Source organism: Halichoerus grypus, chromosome 11 (assembly GCF_964656455.1).
Source record: "Halichoerus grypus chromosome 11, mHalGry1.hap1.1, whole genome shotgun sequence".
NCBI lineage: Eukaryota > Metazoa > Chordata > Mammalia > Carnivora > Phocidae > Halichoerus > Halichoerus grypus.
In genome coordinates, this window is record NC_135722.1 from 75,792,179 (window position 1) to 75,814,588 (window position 22,410).

Consider the following 22,410-nt stretch of genomic DNA (forward strand, 5'->3'; position numbering starts at 1 on the left):
AGACATCCAACAATGAGGCCTGGACACTGAGGTCCTGCCAACTCAGATCTGACACGAACGACAACATCAAAAGGCACTGAGGCAAATAGAGGGCACGAAAATTCGTCCTTTCCATAAAACCAACTGCAACACTCTCCATACATATGCTCATTACAGTGTTAGTACTTTAAGAAGGATAATCGAAAAGCCATTTTATTCCCCACTCTGAGTTAATTTTTTTTTTCCTCTGGTATTTCTTTTGGTCCCAGCCTGATTTTTTTAAGACCCTGTTCCTGTGTGAGCACTGCTACTCTGAAGTATTCTTAAATTAAGAATAACAATTAAGCCATCCTTGGCTTCTTTTGCATGGAGATCAGAAGAGGCCTGTAATTCCACAACCACTCCTGCTAATCTGCATTTAAAGGCAGAGACACGGGCACAAATGAAGGCATGGTACCTGATGTCGTCGCCCTCCCCCAGCACTCATCACAGAAGAGACACATGACCCGACAGCATGAGAGGCTACCCTACCGCTTTCCACAACTAACGAGAAAGTTCTCTCTAGAAGTTCACCCCTTTAGTAAAGGGGTGGTTTCCGACGAGTAATGAATAAAAGGCACTGTTTTCACATGCCTTATGCAGGATGCATGTCAAATATGGAGTCAGGGTTCTTTACTCACAAGCTGAAATCGATGACCAAAGCTTAGCCATTCTTTTTCCACGAGGACTTCAAAGCCTCGGATGCTCCGATAGTACCCGTCGAGCATGAGCATGGCGAGGGAAGTCAGCTGGGCCGTGCGGTCCCAGCCGTCACTGCAATGCACTATCACGGACGTCTTCCCGGACTCCACCTTGTCGGCGATCCGGAGAGCCCCCGCAAGAATGAGCTGCCAAACAGATTTTTAAGTGACATTTTTAAAAAATTAAGTGCTTCCTTCTTCAAAATTAACTAATACAGTTTTATTACGGATGACTGTCTCAATAACACATGAAGAAAAAAACATCAGTCCCTTCCTAAAAAGAATTCTTGTAAGTGGCAGAAGATCTATAATATTTTGCCTTTGTACCTAGAAAAATCTCATAAATCCAGGCTCCTATTGATCTGAACAATGAAAGAGTCAAATGATGGGTATCTCTGGGTTCTGTACAAATCAACAGTATGAGTGAGAGAAAAGAAGGATTAAGTTTTAAAGAGATCTGTTTCTAAGAATCTTCAAATATTCCAAGATCATCTATTTAAATAAAAAATAATATGCCAAATGAAGTCATACACGTTAAACAATCCCTACTTAACCAAAACAGGATAAATATGAAAGCAATAAAATTGGATCTCTCTTACTCTATAGCTTCTATAGCATTTATTTTACTGTTTTTATATTTGTCACATAGCTTACAGCAAGCACAGTACAGAACTTTAAAGCTACTTTTCTGTTATCAGTATGAATGAAAAATTCTCATCAGATCAATATATTACTATGTCAACTTAACTGGTATTTGAAATAATTTATTTTTTTAAATATGCAGACAGTGCAAAGTATCTTTTCTGAAGTTGATCTTGAGTTAAAACTAGACAGAATTAGATATAACCAAATAAGAAACACAAAAGTATAATATTCTTTAAAATGAATAATACAGTCCCATTCTTCTCTGCAACGGCTAGACCATACATACTTAGAGAACAGTATGGGTCCACAAACATGGATCAGAATGAAAGAAAGTAGATTTTCTAGGCTTGGAGAATCTCGTGATAACTTCCTTTTGATTTTAACTATAGGCATATTCTGGAACTGGGGTACTCCGAAGCAATGTCAATCTTGACTATGCATCAGAGTCACCTGTGAGCATTTTTTTAAGTGTCTGGGCTCCATTCTTCACTATTCCTGGCTTACTATTTTAAATATCTTCCACTTGTAATTCAGTGGATATCGAGACTTAAGAATCACCGACCCAAAGGATTAGAACAGCTAGAAAGTTAAGACTGACCAGGGAGTTATCCAAAGTGGTCACCTCTCTTCCATGGTCATCTCCCTCCCTCCTTCCCTCCTTTCCTCCGCCCCCCCTTCCTTCCTTCCTTCTTTCACTTATAAAATAAACATTTTGGAGTGCCTTACCATGTGGCAGGCTCTGCTCTAGGTGCTGGAGACAGCAGTGAACCAAAGAGACAAAGGGCTGGTACATTCTACCCCGGCGAGGCCAGCCAGATGCAAGTAAATAAGAAAATACGCACTGCCCCCTGCTGGTGGAGCTGTTATTTTGTAAGGTGTGGTTGGGAAAGGCCTTTCTGAGAAGGTGTTATTTGAGCAGAGTTCTGAAGGAGGTGAGCAGGTAGCTTTGCTGGTGTGAGGACTGCGGGTGGAGAAGGCAGTCCAGGCACAGCCGATCTCTTATACCTCTAAGGAGACTTGTTTCTGTTAGAGCAAGCTTTTTGGAGAGACTGTTCTATGCACTGGTGGAATGCCTTGCAATTTACTGAAGCTGACACTGCAATTTATGTTCGCTTTCGCTTCCAATCAAGTGTTACTGTTTACTATTTACACTTCACAGGCTGTAACAGATGGGCCCCCAGAACATGCTCTCTGACTGAGGAGTGGTGCACTCTGCTACACTCAAGCTTCTAAGCATCTGGGAGAGCAAAAATAAAAATAATCTCTAATTCTCAATTAGGTCAATTTGGCCTTCTCTTCAGTTCTGTCCGAATTTTAGATTCAAATGTGAGCACATGTCTGCTCCTTATCATGAAAAATCTCATTTCCCTTTATTTCACAGTATGAATGTGTATGTGGCTATAGAAGTCTGTCTCTCGGTACGCTGTGTTACTGAAATTTAGAACACAGATGAAAAAAGTTATGTAACCATACAAAGTGCGATCACATCCGGTGTTCCAAACATGACAGTGACAGGCTGGGCACATTAGTGTTCACAGGGCAGTCTCCACATCATTTAGCCTTCATACCCTTCGTTCAACTGCTTCGCCTCCCTTCTCTGACCAGAATGCCTCTCACTTCACTAGTCGAGCAACACAGATTTAGCGGGTGCCTGTTATTCACACACACAGTGCTGCCCTAGCTCCTGAGGGGTCCAAAAACACTAATAAATTACCCAGCCCAGGTTTCCATGAATTAGGAATATACTCCAGCTGACACAAAGTAATTAACTGAAGTGTAAGGTCTTACCTGATGAGTTGGAAAGAGAAAGTAAAGTGAAAAGTGCAGAGACAATGGAAGTGGGTGCGATCCGGGAAGACTTCATGGAAGAGAAGAAATCGGAACCGGGGTCTGAAGGATGGGTAGAATTCAGACAGGGTGGGGAAGAGAGGGGAAGAGAAGACCACAACAGAACCAAATGCACAGTATAGAAAACTAATTCATTCAAGCAACACACCTTAGAAGTACTTACAATTTTCAAAGCAGTTATCAATTTTTTCATTATACAGAAAGATACCTTCATCTTAAGTTCAATTGTAAGAAAAGTGCCAAAATAGAGGGGCAGAGAAAGTCCTTGTCTGATCTTCTGTAATAATATAAGGAAATAACATATACCTAACCTTAATATGTTCAAGCCAGTGAGTAGATTCCAAGTTAGACAACCAGTGAGTCTCCTCAATGTTAGGGTACACAATCTCCTTCAGTTTTCGTAATGATTCTCTCATAACGTGAATATTGTGGATATCCAGAAAAACTAGTTCTGCATTTTGATAGGCATCTTCACTCTCATAACCTCCACCCTTCGCCTGGGGAAAAAAAGCACACACCACAGGAAATCATAAATGAATGTACACCCACTGCATGTAAACATATGTGAAAAAGTGCCATAAAATATCCAATAACATGAAAGATGATACATATTATTCTTTTTTTTTTTTTTTAAAGATCTTATTTATTTGAGAGAAAGAGCGACAGAGAGCACGAGCTGGGGTGGGAAGACAGTAGGGACAGAGGGAGAGGGAGAAGCAGACTCCCCACTGAGCAGGGAGCCCGATGCAGGGCTGGATCCTGGAAACCTGGGATCATAACCTGAGCTGAAGGCAGATGCTTAACCGACTGAGCCACCCAGGCGCCCCGATGATAAATATTACTGATGAATAGGAAAACTCCATGGGAAAATGTCAATGGCTCAGGACATCTTAACACAGCCACTCCCTATTACACGTTCTTCTTTATAAAACAGGAATATACACTCTAACCCTGACTTCCTTATGTGGCTGTTTTAAATTAAATGTGATACCATATATGAAGGTCCTTAAATATTTTTAAAGCACTAAATTTTTCCTACCTATATTTCCAGTTCTACCCAAGCATAATTTATTAGAGAAGATTGAAATCACCAGCTCTGTATGCCGGGACGACGTCTAGCTAGTTTTGTACTGGCCCATGCTTCTTCACCTCCCTTCCTCTTCACCTCATTTTAATCTTAATATTTGCAAAATGCTTTGCAATCATAATGACTTGCTTCTGTTTCAACCACATAATTATTTCCAAATAAAAAGACGGAACAAGTATAACAGCACAGAATACCATAGCATACTAGGGTAGCCACTGTATAAAAAAATTAAGTGTTCATATGACTCACACCATTGAAAACTACAAAACCCACCAAGGCCTAACCAACAACAGATTACCAAAAAACAGAAGGTCTGTTTCTAACACTGACAGTCTGGGAAATAGTTTGGATTCAAGATTGGCACAGCTACAAAGTTAACAGTGTTTCAGTGGGTACCTGTTAACAAGGATTATTCCTGGAGCATGGGAACTGAACAGGTCAGGGGTAAGAGATGCTTTCAATTCAAACTGGTTGCAACAAATTCTAGAAAGATGGCAGTGGAAACTACACAGGCCAGTCACAAAAACAAACAGAAAATGCTCTGGAATCAGACAGTTGTAGAACTTTGTGAGTATACTAAAAACACTGAAATATATACTTGAAAAGAGTGTGTTTTCTGGCATGTGTATTAGATTTCAAAAAAATTGACATTTAAAAGAAAACAGAACAACTAGACAGTAAAACCAAAAACACAAATCATTTAAAACAGAAATGGGGACAAAGCATTCTGTGAAACCGCAAAACCACCCACAGCCACAAGATCTGAATGCTGTCAGTGAATGTGTGGGAAGAAGCAGAGGAAGCGATGGATATAAAAGGACTGGAGAACAGGAGAACCATGAGAGAGCCTTACACTTTTTAGTGTTTGTTCTGCTTCCCGTGTTGGCCTTCATCTTCCAGAACTATAGGGAAGCCCAACAGGTCAATCTAAGACGTGCAGCTGAAAACCAGGAAGGGTTCCGTCCATTCTAACAGCCCATGAATCTAACGGATCTACAGTAGATCTAAAGGGGCCAAAGCAGTCTAACCTTTCTGAACTCTCCTAACAGACCAGCCAGGGATTGCTTCTGCTAAGCACATCATCAAAATTGAGCAGACAGAGTCAACAGAGGCAAAGGAAGAGAAGGTCCAGAGAAATAAGACAAAGGAAAAGAAGTTTCAGGTAAGGGAATGGGGTGGGGGAGGTATTGGGTGGGAGAGACAGGACAGAGCCAAGAAATCCCAGAAAGTAAGACTTCATATTTTTTGATGCTACATGCAAACAATAAAAGAGGCAGCTCAGTGAAATTAGTTCTAACTTCTGGGTACACCTAACTTCTGAGCCATGGCTTCTAACTGAACCAACCACCCTGAAGGTTCAGGAAAACTAATTTCACCTAAAAATGAATAATAGGAAAGGATCAAGGTCAAGTCCCATAGGCGCTATCTTAAAAAGAGAATGAGCAGCATTCATAACATATCCTCTGAAAATGCCTCTCAACACTGAAATCTCTTTTCAAGCAAGCTAAAGACATTAAAAAATAATACCAGGCATGAAAAACAAAATAAATTGGAATTAGAAAACTCAAAAATGAAGTGACAGAACTTGGGAACAAATTAGAAATAAGAGGAAAAAAATCAGGAAGACCAAAGAAGAAGAAACACAAGAGTAAATAATACAGTAGGTATCGAGTTAAAAGAAATAGAGAAAAGGAAAATATTTAAAACCAAAATGAAATTAGAAAGACATAAGAAGGAGTCAAGAGAAAGTGACAAATGATGAAGAAAGGTGAAGAAGAGCCAACACAAGAGGCCTGAAGAAGAAAGTCAGAACAAGGAAACAGAATGCTAAGAACAATGATTAAAGAAAACTGCATGTATTTTTTAAAAAAATTGGAAATTACATATTGAAACAGCACACGTGCATACCTGAGAATACAGACCCAGAATACACAGCATGGAGACATATTCTGGCAATAACTGTACTTCAAAGGAAAAGAAAAAAGTCCTTTGAACATCCAAGTAAAAAGAGTGACGTAGAAGGTAAAGAAATTTAGTTTATCGTTAGCCTTTGAAGCTTTATGCCAAAAGAAAATAAGCAACATATTTAAGAAACTCAGGAAAATCACATGTAAGCTAAGGGTTTTATGTCCAGCCAAACTGACTTTCAAACTTTAATAAAGGACACAAGCTCCTATTAGCATACAAACACTCAGAGTATTGTTCCCACGAACTCTTGCTGAAATATTTAGAGAACAACTTCAGATGATGATGATAATAATAATAATAATAATAATAATAATAATGTCTAGAAAGTCATCCATATACAAATTGCTTGTGAGCACAAAATATATAGCTATTTGTCGAAGTCAGAGGTAAAAGGGAAACTGTGTTCCAAAGGGAGAAAGTGTTAAGGCTATATCCGCTGACAATGTCAATATAATACAATGTATTTAAAAGTGGGGGAGGATGGGGAGAGCAAGTGAAAAACAATTAACTTTCCAGTAGGTACTGGTGATGGTGGTATTAATATTGTTATTCTGAGATTGGTAGGATAAAGCACACAAGTAATTATGAAACATACATATCATCCCCTGAGTCTTTGAGAACCGGGATTGCTGGTGTGGAAGAAAGGAGATACATATGTAATTTAGAAGAAGCTACGTAAAAATTGTTTAGCACTGAATTTAAATTGAAAACACCAGTAGGAACTCTTGAGGTACTTTACCTCTAAAAATATGTAAATATTCCCTAATCCTATTCACTGGAAAGACCTCAAAACAGTACAAATCCAGTAGCAGATATCCTCAGCACCCCAGACGATGGTTTGCAACACCATCTGGTACTAATAGGAATGAGAACTTCTTGGAGAAATAGCTGTTTCGGGCACCTGGGTGGCTCAGTTAGTTAAGTGTTTGCCTTCAGCTCAGGTCATGATCTCAGGGTCCTGGGATAGAGCTCCGCATGGGGCTCCCTGCTCAGCAGGGAATCTGCTTTTCCCTCTCCCTCTGCCACTCCCACCTGCTTGTGCTCTCTCTCCCTCTTTATCTCAAATAAAAAAATAAATAAATCTTAAAAAAAGAAAGAAAGAAAAAAAAAAAAAGAAAAGAAAAGAAATAGCTGTTTCGAGGCTGTGGCCAGGCAATGCACAAGACTTTCTGATGAGTCTGGTGTATCTCCCCATACCAGATAGCGAAGATTACTACAGTTATATCAAAAGAACTCAGGAGATAACTTGAAAAGCCTCCCTCTGACCAAAGATGAGAAATTTTAACTTCAAAAAAATATTATCTGCGATGGATTAGAAGATGTTGAATATGTTTAAATACATGCATTCATAACGATACTTTAAAAAATCAGTCACCTTCATGGGATGACAGGAAGTAAGCTCATCACTGGGAAAACTGACCTAAATTGCTGGTTAACCAAACTATAGATAAAAGAAAGTGTTTCTTTACAGAAAGAGTTCAACCAATAACTGAAAGAGAAATCATGAAATTAAAACACCACCATTTTGGAGTTAATGTATCTAGGCACTGAGCATTAACAGCTGCTAACACCCCAAAAAAGAGAATCAGCCACAAATGATGTGCCTCCTGATATGTTCCCTATAGCCTTGCCAAAGGTATCGAACCTGGATCTGAATAAACCTCTAAATTCATGTGGAAGAAATTCAAAGGACAGAAAAAAGTTGAACCATACCATGCAACAGCAAAACTTGGACTATGGAAAACTCTACAGATAAAAGGTCAAGAAAAGAAAGTGATAGGCAAGGGGAAGATTACAGATTAAGAGAGACTTAAAACACAATATTTAAAAAAACAAGGCTAAACTTGAGTCTAGGGATATACACTTCAGTGATGAAATATAAAGAAATGCAACAAGATGACTATTATAAAAGTTAGGATAGCGGTTACTTTTAGTACAGTTAGAAGGCTGAAGCAGGGCACCCATGGAAGACTTAGTGGCTGGCAAAGTTTTAATTCTTGACATGGGTCATGACTGCAAAAGGATTTGTCATATTCAAATTGATTAGGTTATAAAAAACGTTCTGAGAGTTCAGGTTACAAATATTTGTTGCAACAAGGATGTACATTTTTACAAATTAAAAAGCCGGGGGGTAGGTGTGGAGATTGGGTGAAGGTAGTCAAAAGGTACAAACTTCCACTTAAAAGATAAGTTCTGATGACTACTGTTAACCATACTATATCATATATTTGAAAGTTGCTAAGAAAACAGACCTTACAAATTCTCATCACAAGGAAAAAGAAATTTGTGATTATATGAGATGACGGATGTTAACTAAACTTATTGTGGTGATCATTTCATAATATATACACATATCAAATCATTATATTGTACACCTCAAAATTATGCAATGTTCTACATCAATTATATCTCAATAAAACCAGGGGGAAAGACATCAGGCTGGTAAACTGAATCGACCTTCCTGACGAATACTGACCGTATGTAACAAAACTCTTAAAAAACACATATTTTAAATTTTGATACAGCATTGTATATATAGGATACTCTTTTAAGGAAATAAAGATGCCAACAAAAGATATTTATTTCAGTGATATTTAAAATACTAAATACTTAAACACCCAATACGAGAAAAATGACTAAATGAATAATGACACAGCTGTAATAAGTACTATTAAAGTGTTTTTCAAGAATATTGTATTAGACGAAATAATTCCTATGGTATTAAGAGGAAAAACAAAGAAACAAAATAATCAACATATAAGTGTACCAAAAAAATAATGGGGGAAAATACAGCAAAATATTAGTGGATATGGGTGATTTTAATTTCCTTTATCTATGCCTGCCGAGTTTTTCTATACTGTCTAGTACATATCTTGTAACCAGGAAAATGTACCAATAAATAAAATAGATCAGTTGTTAAAAAAAGAGGGGCTTTCCATATACTGACATATGTATCAGAATGCTTTAAAAAAATAAGATAGGGAATATAACTTTGCCTTACCACCTTTTCTGCATTACATTTCTCCTTCCTTCTCCTCTCATGCTAGAAAACATACTAAGTCTCTCTCCTGCTAATTCAGAGTAGAGTTTTGGAAGGGAAACAAGTAATTACTGGAAAAATACATGCTAGTCCCTGTGCTGCAAGCTTCACGTACTCATTATCTCATTTCTCCTTTAAGGGGAAACATTTACAGTTTAATAGAGAATGCCTGCAACTCACAATGCCCTCAAAACACTAAATAGGATGGAAATAATTAGGCACAGGCACCATAATTTAATTAAAAGGATGATCATCCCACCATTGTTTATAAAAGCAAAAAACCCAGAAATAAACTAAATATCCAGTAACAGTTGATATTATTAGTTCTTGTACCATTAAAATAATGTTATAGATAAATGTTTATTGGCACAGAAAGATACAGTGTCAGTGTTTTAAAAAAGAAGTTACAATTATCCCACTGTTTCAAACATATGTGTGCATGCATATACTCATAGGTCTGGAAGTACAACCAAATTTTAATGGTGTTACAGGATTTAGAGTGTTTTAAAATATGTTCTTCTTTTTGCTTATCTGCATTAGCTGATTCTATAATACAGATACATTGTTTCTTGGGGGTTAAAAAGGTAACTTACTAAAGCTAATTTATATCCCTTCTCTCTCCTTCGCCTATGGCAGATTTTGTCAACCGGGCAAAAATTTCTATTTCCACAATATAAATATTTGTTCTACAGCAGAAACCAGGGCAAATGCTCCAGCTAAGTGCAAGTAGGCAGTGTGAGTAACTTGATTAGGTGAAGGGCAGGGAGAAGGGGGCATCACCGGCCACTGAGCACACTGCTTCCCAATTCCTACAGCCATGCTGGGCAGAGTTTAGTCAGGCATACGCTCAGTTAGTTGTCAAGTTTGGAGAATGGAGAACGAAACCAGTTAATTGCTGAATAGTTATTTATTATGTACATGAGCCCAGGGTTATGCACTACTTTTCATTAGATGAGTTTTGCCCCCAAGACAACCCCGTTAGCTATTATTATTCTCATTTTGCAAATGAGCAAATTAAGGTCTAAAAAGAGTAAATAAACCATCCCCACATGCCACTTCACTCTGGCTGCATCAAAGCCAGCTGGTGCATGTGTAGCCCACATAGAAGACACCCATTGAGTGGCCATGGGGATTGTTTCTGGGCCCTATGGGCCTGAAACAATTCGAGGAAGAAAAATATGTTCCACATGAAAAAACAAACTAAAACACCAGGAAAAAACCTTAATGAAATGGAGATAAATAATTTACCTGATAAAGAATTCAAACTAATGGTCATTAAAGGTGCTCACCAAACTTGAAGAATGGATGAACACAATAAGAACTTCAACAAAGATATAGAAAATTTTAGAAAGTACCAAACAGAAGTCACAGAACTGAATAATTAAACTGAAAAATGCAAGAGGGGTTCAACAGCAGACCAGATGAAACAGAAGACAGAATCAGTGAGCTGGAAGACAGGGTAGTGGAACTCATCCAAAAAGAATTTTTGCAAAAACAAAAAAGAATTTTTAAAAAGTGAACATAGCTTGGGGCACCTCGGTGGCTCAGTTGGTTAGGCGACTGCCTTCGGCTCAGGTCATGATCCCAGGGTCCTGGGATCGAGCCCCGCATCGGGCTCCCTGCTTAGCGGGAAGCCTGCTTCTCCCTCTCCCACCCCCCCACTTGTGTTCCCTCTCTCACTGTCACTCTCTCTCCCTCTCTCAATTAAATAAATAAATAATCTTTAAAAAAAAAAATTAAAAAAAAAAAGTGAACATAGCTTAAGGGACCTATGGGTCAACATAAATTGAAATGACATTTGCATTATAGGGGAGCCAGGAGAAGAGCAAGAAAAAGGGGCAGAAAACTTATTTGAAGAAATAATGGCTAAAACTTTCCCTAGAGAAAGAGACATTTCAGTCCAGAGAGTTGAAATAAGATAAACCCAAAAAGAGCCATACCAAGTCACATTATAATTAAAATGTCAAAAGTTAAGGATAGGAGAAAATCTCAAAAACAGCAGGAGAAAAACAACTTGTTAAATACAAAGAAACCTCTATAAGACAATCAGCAGTATTTTTAGTAGAAACTGTGTAGGCCAGAAAAGAGGGGCATGATATATTCAAAGTACTGAAAGGAAAACCTTCGTACCAAGAATATTCTTTCTGGCAAGGTTATCATTCAGAATTGAAGAAGAGATTAAGAGCCTTCCAGACAAACAAAAGATAAAAGAGTGTATCAGACTTAACAAAAAATGTTAAAGGGACTTCTTTAAGCAGAAAAGAAAGGGCACTAATTAATAACAAAAAAATATATGAAAGTAAAAATTTCACTTGTAAAGACAAATCTACAGTAAACATAGTGCATTAATAACTTATAAAGTTACTACGAAGGTTAAAAAAATAGTGAAAATAACTATAACCACAATAAACAGTTAAAGGTACACAAAATAAAAAGTTGTAAATCTGACATCAAAAACATAAAATGTGTCAGGGGGGAGTAAAAGTGCAGAGTTTTAAAATCATTCAAACTTAACCCGCTATCATCTTAACACGACTGTTACATATAAAGGCAGTAATATATGAGCCTCATGGTAACCACAAAGCAAAAACATGGTACTGAACAACCAATGGGTCAACAAAGAAATCAAAGAAGAAATATAAAATACCTTGAGACAAACGAAATGGAAATGTAACACACCATAATCTATAGGACGCAGCAAAAACAATCTTAAAAGGCAAATTTCTAGCAATGCAGGCCTACCTGAAGAAACAAGAAAATAGTAAATAAACAATCGAACTCTACACCTAAATAAAGTAAGCCCAAAATTAGTAGAAAGAGGAAAATAATAAAGATCAGAGTGGAAATAAATGAAACAGAGACTAAAAACATAATAGAAAAGATCAATGAAACTAAGCCAGATTAATAAAATCAATAAACCTTTAGTTAGACACACTAAGAAAAAAAAGAGGGAGGGCTCAAATAAATAATCAGAAGTAAAAGAAGGTAAGTCCCAACTGATACCAAAGAAATACAAAGGATCATAAGAGACTACTCTGAACTATTATATGGTTCACAGTAATAAACTGGACAACCTAGGAAAAAAAATGGATAAATTCCTAGAAGCATAGAATCTTCCAAGACTGAATCAGGAAGAAAACAGAAAATCTGGATCACTAGCAAGGAAATTGTATCAGGACAAAAATCCAGGACCAGACAGCTTCACCAGTGAATTCTATCAAATATTCAAAGAAGATTTAATACCTATCCTTTTCAAATACCTACAAAACTGAAGAGGCAGGAACAATACCAAACTCATTTTATGAGACCAGCATTACCCTGACACCAAAAACAGACAACCCCCCCAAAAAAATTATAAGCTAATATCCCTAATGAACATAGATGTGAAAATCCTCAACAGAATATTACCAAATTCAACAATACATTAAAAGGATCATACACCATGATCAAGTAGGATTCCAGGGATGTAAGGATGGTTCAACATCTACAGAACAATCAACATGATATAACGCATTGACAAAATTAAGAATAAATTTTATCTTTTAAAAAATAGGCAGAGGATTTGAATAGACATTTTTCCAAAGAAGACACAGATGGCCAACAGGCACACGAAAAGATGCTTAAAATCACTAATCATCAGGAAATGCAAATTATAACCACAATGAGATAGAACCTCATACCTGTCAAAATGGCTATTATCAAAAAAATAAACATGATGGAAAACAGTATGAAGGTTCCTCAAAAACTCAGAAATAGAACCACTGGGTATTTATTGAAAGAAAACAATAACACTAATCCAAAAAGATCTGTGCACTCTATGTTCACTGCAGCATTGTTTACAATAGCCAAGATATGGAAAGAACCTACATGTCCATCAATGGATGAACATGTAAAGAAGATGTGGGGTGTGTGTGTGTGGGTGTTTGTGTGTGTATATACACAATGAAATACTACTCAGCCATAAAAAGAAGTGAAATCTTGCCATTTATGACAGTATAAATGGACCTGAAGAGTATGATGTTAAATGAAATAAGTCAGACAAAGACAAATACTGAATTATTTCACTTATATATGGAATCTAAAAAACAAAACAAATGAACAAACAAACAAGACTCATAGACACAGAGAACAGAATGGTGGTTGCAGAGTGGAGGGTTTGTCAGGGAACAACATCGATGGAGATAAGGAGGCACAAATTTCCAGTTATAAAATAAATGTCATGAGAATGTGTAACATACTACATGGGGACTATAGTCAATAATATTGTTATTGTGAATTTGAAAGCTAAGATGGTAAATCTTAAAAGTTTTCATTATAAGGAGAATATGTTGTAAATTTGTATGGTGACAGATGGTAAACAGACTTAATGTGATCATTTCACAATCTATACAAATACTGAAATATGTTGTAAACCTGTAACTAACATAATGTTGTATCTCAATTGTACTTCAACAAAAAGTGAACAAATAAAAAATTAAAAGATTAAGTAACTAACTAGGGGCACCAGGGTGGCTCAGTTGGTTAAGCATCTGACTCTTGATTTTGGCTCAGGTCATGATCTCAGGGTCATGAGATCAAGCCCCATGTCAGGCTCCGCACTCAGCGGGGAGTCTGCTTGAGATTCTCTGTCCCTCCCCCTGCTCGCTCTCGCTCTCTAAAATAAATAAATAAATCTTTAAAAAAAGAGATTAAGTAACTAACTCAAAGTCATACCATCAAGTAGGAGAGCCAGTATTAGAATCTACATCTTTGTCACTGGAGAGCCTGAAATCTTTCTACTACACATGGTGGCTCCCACAAACCCAGCCAATTCATGAAACCATAATTGTAATCTTAATTACTGAAAGACAATCTCACCTTATTGGCAACAGCATTGACACTTGGCCGGGCATCAAATATAAAGATTTTATGAGACTGGGCATTGGAGTCCATGATAGCTTGAAGGTATTTTTCATCTTCTTTGCTTCGCTTTCCACTCACTCCTACCATGGGCTGGCTACACCGAGTGATAGTGGCTTGACTTTCAGGATGAATCCATGATAAAACCTTAATGGGGGAAAAAACAGTGACACACTCTTTATATATTTCTCTGTTTATAATTCTTCTCAAAAACACTTCTCTATAAAATTCTGCTTTCTGATTCGTTCCAAAGCCTAACCACGAAAGGCTATTCAAGGCTGCTATAAAAATCATCACCTTTCTTTCAAGCCAACTCTGGCATATGGAAAATTTGGTCTAATCCTTTAATCAGGTGTTGATTTATGTAAGTCATGACTATTCAGAAGTGTTGTCTCTAGAATCATAGTACATTAAAAGGGGGTTAAATAAACCCCTTAAAGTTTTATTACCAAATCAGCAAACTGTCCAACTATAAAGTCTTCAGAATCTATGACTTTTGTACCTAAAATTATTTGAGCCAATCTTTCTAAAACACAGTAATTCATCATAAATTTGTAAAGTTTTCTTTTTTCTAGGATTTAAAGGAAAAGAGCATTTATCACCATGATTAAAGAATATATAATAAAATAAAGAAATAGTGAACAATACAGAGCCAACTTTGTTGTCGAGTTAAGAATCACAATTCTGTGCAGTTCTCTCCTACCCATGTCAGACTCTCCAGAAACTTCTTTAATCTAAGTCTTTCCTCCAGTTTTAATTTTACTAAATAACTCATTCTCTAAAATCCCCATAACAGACATGTTGCTATAGCTATTTTTATCCTGCATCCATTCTCCCGTTCATTAACCTCAGCATTACGTAGAGTACAAAAGCATTTGCAAAGTCTCACCAAAGCTTCACACTTACTGGGATACGGCCCCTTGATCTGAAGGATGCCACTCTCTTTAATTCTTCATCAGGAATATTTGCCGGCACAACCAAGAGGGCAGGATATGTATCACAAAGCTCGTAGCGTTCATTTATCTTTGTTATTCTCCAGCTTTCATTTGGAATTCCCTACACATGAAATAGAACATAAGACAAATTACCACCTAAAATATTAAAAGACACTGAAACAGAAGCCACCTTATTTAACCTCTCTCATCTCCACCATCCATCTCTTAAGTTGCTGGAATAGTTACTGTCTACCTGTAGTGACCAGGCTTTTAGGATGAGTTAATGTAGGGATCTATGTTCATTTTGATGCTCAATTATATATTGAAAGATTTCTTAAATCATTAAATACTGATAGATTGCTGGGTCTGTGCTAAACATATCCAATGGGAAGGACACAGTAAGACTGCAAATGTTCCCTGTCTTAAAAACAGAAAGTTTCACTGAGCTTGACTGGATGATTGATTTTGCTGCCATTCATCCACATAAAGAAATTTCAGGGAGCAGGTACCCAGTATCCATCAAAACGCTATACATATATTTACCATTTACATTCCTAAAGTGAATTTTTCCCTCCTAAATTATAGTACTAATGGGAATGTTGCTCATCTAACACATATTATAAAGGCAAGGGAGTAGCAAAGCAAAACCAAGAGGCAAGAAATACTTTAAAAAACTTTTTAAAAACACATCAGTTATTAAGCTCTCATTTGATCCTTCAGGATTAGCTATAACTAGTCTACTACTTCACATAAAGGGTTACCTAAATAAGATACTTACAAATTTTCCATCTTTCATTCTACAGAAAATAAAGCCATTAAATTAGTTGGAACTAAGAAAAAATATATATTTAAAATTTTATGGCCCCCAACAACTCATATAATCAAAAAGAAAGAATTGAAAGATTTCTTTATTATAGTTTTAAAAACTATACTAAAACTACTAATTATAGTTTTTAAAAAAAAAAAAAACCTTTATTGAGCACCTATCATGTGCAGTACCGGTCAGCAACCTCTTCACACACACACACGTGCACATATTATTGTATCCAGGTTTTGTTAACCCCATTTGATAGATGAAGAAACAAAGGAGGTAATAAAGAACTCCATGTACATTGCACATCTATCCTTTTTATTTAAAAGTACATTGTTCCTTTAAAAAAAGAAAAATCAGTATCCTGGTTCACGGAATTGTTATAAAAATCTGAAATCAAAGAGAAGAATGTACTCTCCTTTAAAGAGGTACTTCTCAAGTGACTGCCAAACACACAAGAGGGTATGAACATTAAGTAAAGAGAGAAAATTCCCTCCAGTAATCATACGGTAAATAGAGTTTCCATGAATTCCGAGCCATGGTCCGCTTCTTTACTGGTGCCTTACACTCTATACCCTATTTAATTAGCCTTGTCCCAACCTGCGTCTTACGATATACATCACCCCCTCCCTCTTGCTTTCCTAACTTTTTATATACTGAACAACTGTTCAGGTAAGATCCTTTCTTATTTTTAGAAATAAAATAAAGACTTAATTAAAGGCTTAAAATATGTTTCCCTGCTATAACAAAAAAGTACAATGAACTGGCAAGTTTATAGAGGTGATACTCAAGCAAAAACCTCAGATACAACTCATCCCTCTCCCTTACCCCCTTACATCCAATCAATGACCAATTTCTATGATTTTTTCTTCTAAAAGTACCAAAAGAAAACTTTGTTCAGTATTTTCAATCCTCATTGCAACTTCCCTAATTCAGGCCATTATCACTTCTCTCCTGTCCCTCTGCAATCCATTCTCCATGCTCTCTCTACAATAATCGTCTAAGAAGCAAGTTATCATGCCATTCCTCTAAAAACTATCAATGGTTACCTATTCCTTTTCACATGAAGCATAACTCCTTCACCAAGATGGCATTATAGATGTTCTTGACTTTGCTCCCGCTCACAAGAACAACTGACAACTATTCAAGAACAAGACAGCACTGAGAGAATCCTCGAACATGGGACTGAAGCAATTCCTGCACTTCGGAGACCCAGACAGACTGCATTAGAAGCATAAGACAAGTGTCCCTCCCCTCCAGGCCAGCCCGGCACCACACAGAAAGGTGTCCCCTGAGCCACAGGAGACAACCAGCACCTCGCCGGTTTTGTGGGTCACCTTGTGGGAGCCCCTACTCTGATCTTGCACCACATGAGCTGTAGGGGAATCTGTGGGGCTCAACCTCTGGGAATCTGACTGTGATGGAGAAGTGCGGACAGGCTTGCAACAACCAGCACATGGATCTTGACAAACTGAGTTCATACCTCCTGGGGCCAAGGAGGAATCCATATGGGTGGTTTTGCTCACCTGCAGAGCAGAGTCAGGGGCGCACACACTCTGACCAGGGAACTCAGCAGGGTGCAGAACTCCCTAATTTGGACCCTCAAAGGAGGAGTTTTGCCAGCACTAGAATTCAGTTTTCCCACCTCCAGGCCAGAAGCTAAATCACTGCCCCACACATTGCAAAGTATCTTCCCACCCCATCTGACCAAAAGGACTGGCAAAAACTGGAAACAGTGTGGACCAGCAGCACTCAAGCAGGGAGACAGGAGAGAAGAGCTGACTGCCCCCGGAGCAAAGCCAGTCCTGGGAATGCAGCAATCCCAAGCAGGGAGTTAATTCTTAGCTGGGGCTGAGGGTAGCTCTTGGCTCTTCCCAACCACTAAGGCTGTTTGGGAAATTGAGAGTAGCTAGTGAGGCCCCTCCCCCTCCCACCAAGGCAAGGAAGCTAAAACACGGACCGACCAGTTGTGGAGAGTGTCTTCTAGCCCCATCTGACCAGAAAGGGCAGGCAACAACTCATGGTAGCAGTGTAGTCCAATGGTACTCAAGCCAAGAAATGGGCAGATAGCCAAGAACAAAGCTAGTGGCGCTGTTTCAGGGAACTTGGGGATCTAGATCAGCTTGAGTTAACACAACAAAGAGCTTTACTGGCTTTAGAGCTGTTTCTCCTGCTGCAGCCAGGAAGGGAATCTAACTCACTGCCCTGCTCATTGCCGAATAAAGATCTCAGCCTGTCTGGCCAGGGACCCTAACTAGAGAACACAAGAAGCTCCATAGCCCATTCAATAGCCCTATGTACAATGAACTAGAACAGAGCACACAGCCCATGGCTTCTCCAGTGTGCAGAGTAAAACCAGTGGCCCTGCTGGACCAGGGAATTCGGTGAACAGTTAGGCCTGATTTGGGTCCCCAAACAATGAGCCTTGGGTCCCATCATGCTGTCCTGCCAGGGCAGGAAAGCTAATTAATAGCCCCATCTACAACTGAATACAGTACCCAGTCCCAGCAATCTAGTATACCTGACCGGAGAATCCAGGTAACTGTAGAGCCCATCCTGCAGCCTCACTTGGGTAGGGAACCAAGCCAGCAATCCCATCCAACTGCTCTCAACCAGTCGCACACCCTTCCCAGTCTCTGTCCTCAGAGTTCAAACAGTTGCCTTGCCCCAAAACAGACCGTAATAGTAGGCCCCACCTGCCCAAGGACAGTACCAGCAGACATTCCCAGACACCCAAACTGAACTGATCAGTGAAGAATGGTCTCTGCCAAAGAAAACCTATAAATTCTGGAAGAAAAGCCCAATCATTCAAATGTGCAGATACCAATGTAAGAAATCAAGAATCATGAAAAATCAGGTAAATATGATACCACCAAAGGAAACTAACAAAGCTCCAATAATTGACCCTAAAGAAATGGAAATATATGAACTGTGAGACAAAGAATTCAGAATCCTCTTAATGAAATTTAATGAGCTATAAGAACACACAGACAATTAAACAATGATGAGCAAAACAAGAAGTTCCACAAGAAAACAGCGGGCATAAAAAACAAAACAAAAATCCAGAAATCCTAGAGTGGAAAAATACAATAACTGAACTGAAGAATTCAACAGTTTCAAAAGCAGAACTCAACCATACAAAAGAATCAGGGACCTGGAGGATAAGATATTAGAAATTAACCAGTAGGGACACCTGGGTGGCTCTGTAGGTTAAGCATCTGCCTTCAGCTGAGGTCACGATCTCAGGGTCCTGGGATGGAGCCCCACATCGGGATCCTTGCTCAGCGAGGAGCCTGCTTCTCCCTCTGCCTGCAGCTGCCCCTGCTTGTGCTCTCTCTCTCTCTCTCTGACAAATAAATAAATAAAATCTTAAAAAAAAAAAAAAAGAAATTAACCAGTCAGAATAACAAAAAGAAAAAAATAATGAAAAACAGTGATGAAGAAAGCCTACAGGAATTATGGGACACAATGTAAAGAAACAACAGTCACATTATGGGAATTCCAGAAGAAAAGAAAGAGAAAGGGACAGAAAGTATTTTTAAAGTAATGACTGAAAATGTCCTGAATCTGGGAAAAGAAATGACATCCAGATCCATGAGGCCCAAAGTACCCCAAATATGTTGAACCTGAACAGGGATACACTGAGACACATTACAATTAAAACATCAGAAGTCAGGATGCCTGGATGGCTCAGTCGGTTAAGCATCGGCCTCCAGCTCAGGTCATGATCCCAGGGTCCTGGGATCGAGCCCCGCATCAGGCTCCCTGCTCCGCGGGAGGCCTGCTTCTCCCTCTGCCTCCACCTCCCTCTCCCTCTATTTGTATTCATCACTGTATATTTTAATCATCAGTTTACTTCTTTGAATCCTCCACTAAATATATGCTCTTTGGAAGTCAGGATTATGTCTTCCAGTTTCACAGATTCAGCCACTAGTATATGTAGTGCTACATAAATTGGATGGATGGATGGATGAGTGAAGGAATGATTAATGAATAAATCAATGAACCACAAGGAAGCCTTCATAAGAAGCAAAATTAGTTTCTCAGGTTTTCTTAGACAACATGGAGTCAGAGCTAAGATGGTTGGATCACCGGAGAAGCATACATCACCTGAGATCCTAATGTACTACCCCCAACCCAGGGAGGTACTCCCATCTCTCAATCCCTTCTCATATCCTTAAAAAATTCCTCCCAGGGAGAACTACTATTATCCGTGGGACTGTGTCACATTCTTCAGGAAACTGGAAAGGTGGGGGTAGAACCACTGACTTAAATTACACTAATGGCTATTGTGTTCCTATTCTTAGATAAGGTGATACACCTATCTCCACTAAAGGAACTGCCTTCCAAACTGAAAAGTGGGGTTGACTAGTCAGCATACACTCTTCGTAGACACAAATACTGATCTTTGGCATACATATTTATAATTGCCCTGCAAATCACTGTCCTTCAGTTAATGTATCCATTTTTCAGAGTCAAGTTACAACCTAATTAACTGGATTATAGCTTTCCTTAGTTATTTACATTCCAGTGCTAAGGATAAATTCTGTTTTCCTTGACTGGACTTGAGTGTTTTGCAAATTTGTTAAGCAACACATCTATCTACCTTATGACTGAATATTTCTGCAGAAGACCATGTTCATTTCCTTAAGACTGACTTTTACTGTTTTAGCAACTTGATGATTTTTCTTGATCTTATCCACAAATTTCAAGGGTCCTCTGTATAATCACTACATGCATCAAGAGTAAATTAAAGAAACATCCTCTTACATGACAAATTTAAATAGTTATTAATAATTTTGCCCATTAAAAATAATGTATGCTCAGCACTATAATGTATCGGTCTACAGAATTAATGTGGCTTTCCCCTTGTGTTTTAGTGGCTGCACAAAATGAAGCTCACGAGTCATGATTTCTGTTTTTAGAAAGCTTTACAAAGTAATAAAAACAATAATAATCACTTGGATAGATTTCTTTGGTTAATAAAATACCTTCCTGTATATTACTAATCCTTCAAACATTCCTATAAAGCAGTTCCTATGACCAAGTAAAAAATAAAAGCACTGTGACATAAATGACTCATTCAAGAACATATACCTAAGACTGAGAACTAAGTAAGAGCTAGAGATATGAAGAAAAGACTCAAACTCAGTCTTCTAAATGCTTGGGAATTTGATTGTGGTAACAGTTACACAACTTTGTGCATATGTTAAAAGCCAGTGGACTGTACATTAAAGTGGTACAATTTATGGTATGTGAATTATACCTCAACTTTAAAGAAAAAAAGAATAGGCAGGTCTGTATGTTCTGAGATGGTATGTATCCTCCAAAATACATTAAATGAAAAAGAAGGCATAAAATCTCTGAAAGCATACATAGGTAACCAGCAACATTATTTCCTAAAAGGAAAGGAACTGGGGTGGCTGGGGGACAAGGTTGTCCTGGAAGGGAAACCAACCTTTCAATTCAAATTCAATTCAAATTCAACTTCTGAATTTTATACAGAATGCAAGAGTAACCACTTTTAATTTTTTTTAATTGAAAAGAAAAAAAAAGAATACTCTGATGTGTTCTCTTTAGTGTTAAGGTTTATATTAAAAGATTATCTTCATTTTCTCCTGTAATAAACTTAATATACATCAAAATCAACCCCCAAACCTGAGTCTTCTAACCACGGGAAATACTGTGTTCTCTATACTACACTTCAGTTTAGTTGCCTCAGGGACAAAGTGTCTAGCTCTGCAGGAAAAAAACCTCAAAAATTCATCTAGTAAGTCAAAGATCATAAAGCATCTGTATCATTTCATGTAGAGTTCGATGCTCTATTCTGACAGCCCCATTTCCTAATCTCGTAATTCTCCTTCTGTAGGGGTATAGTTGTTTACTTACTCTTTAACTTACATTCTCTTTTCCATAATAACTTATTTCTTTTCTGTGGACATACTTATCTCACCTGCTTTCCAAAATTCTATGTTGATGGCAATTTTTGCCCAGATTCCTAGAGAATATTCCTCATTTTGACAATTCTCAGGACATTTGTTAGATTTTCTGATTGCTTTCCCACCTAATTCTGACATCGGCTTTTTGAATTAGCAAAAATCTTGCAATAGACTCTTGATTTTTAGTTGATTCACTTACTGCGTATTCTGCTTCATACTTTGCCAAGCTGATGACTTTATAACTGAATAAGAAATTTTCAGTTTTACTGGCCAGATGCAACTGAGCAACAAACGATACTTCAAACCACTTGGATATCTTTAGTTCTCTAGTGGTGGATTTTTACTCTTCCTTGCTTTGTGAAACAAACTTAAGTAAATTAGAAGCTCCGTAATTCAAACGCAATGTTTGAAATCTAAATACAAAAATCACAGCTTATTTTCATATCTGAATTCTAAAATAATCTGGATCTGAAATCTAACGATTACCAAAGAAACAACCAATGTGTCTGAACTTAAATT

The 22,410-nt window shown here is 37.9% G+C and overlaps 1 protein-coding gene across 1 annotated transcript in view; it reads right to left on the reverse strand.

Annotated features, from left to right (window-relative positions):
• The window catches only part of MTMR2 (myotubularin related protein 2), a 108,510-nt gene that overhangs the window by 12,550 nt on the left and 73,550 nt on the right, over positions 1 to 22,410 (reverse strand). The window contains exons 6-9 of the mRNA XM_078058724.1: positions 15,113 to 15,262; positions 14,165 to 14,353; positions 3,524 to 3,709; positions 660 to 866 (exon numbers count right to left, since the gene is read on the reverse strand). Of these exons, the coding sequence (XP_077914850.1) occupies positions 660 to 866; positions 3,524 to 3,709; positions 14,165 to 14,353; positions 15,113 to 15,262 (732 nt within the window). The remainder of the gene's footprint in view (positions 1 to 659; positions 867 to 3,523; positions 3,710 to 14,164; positions 14,354 to 15,112; positions 15,263 to 22,410) is intronic.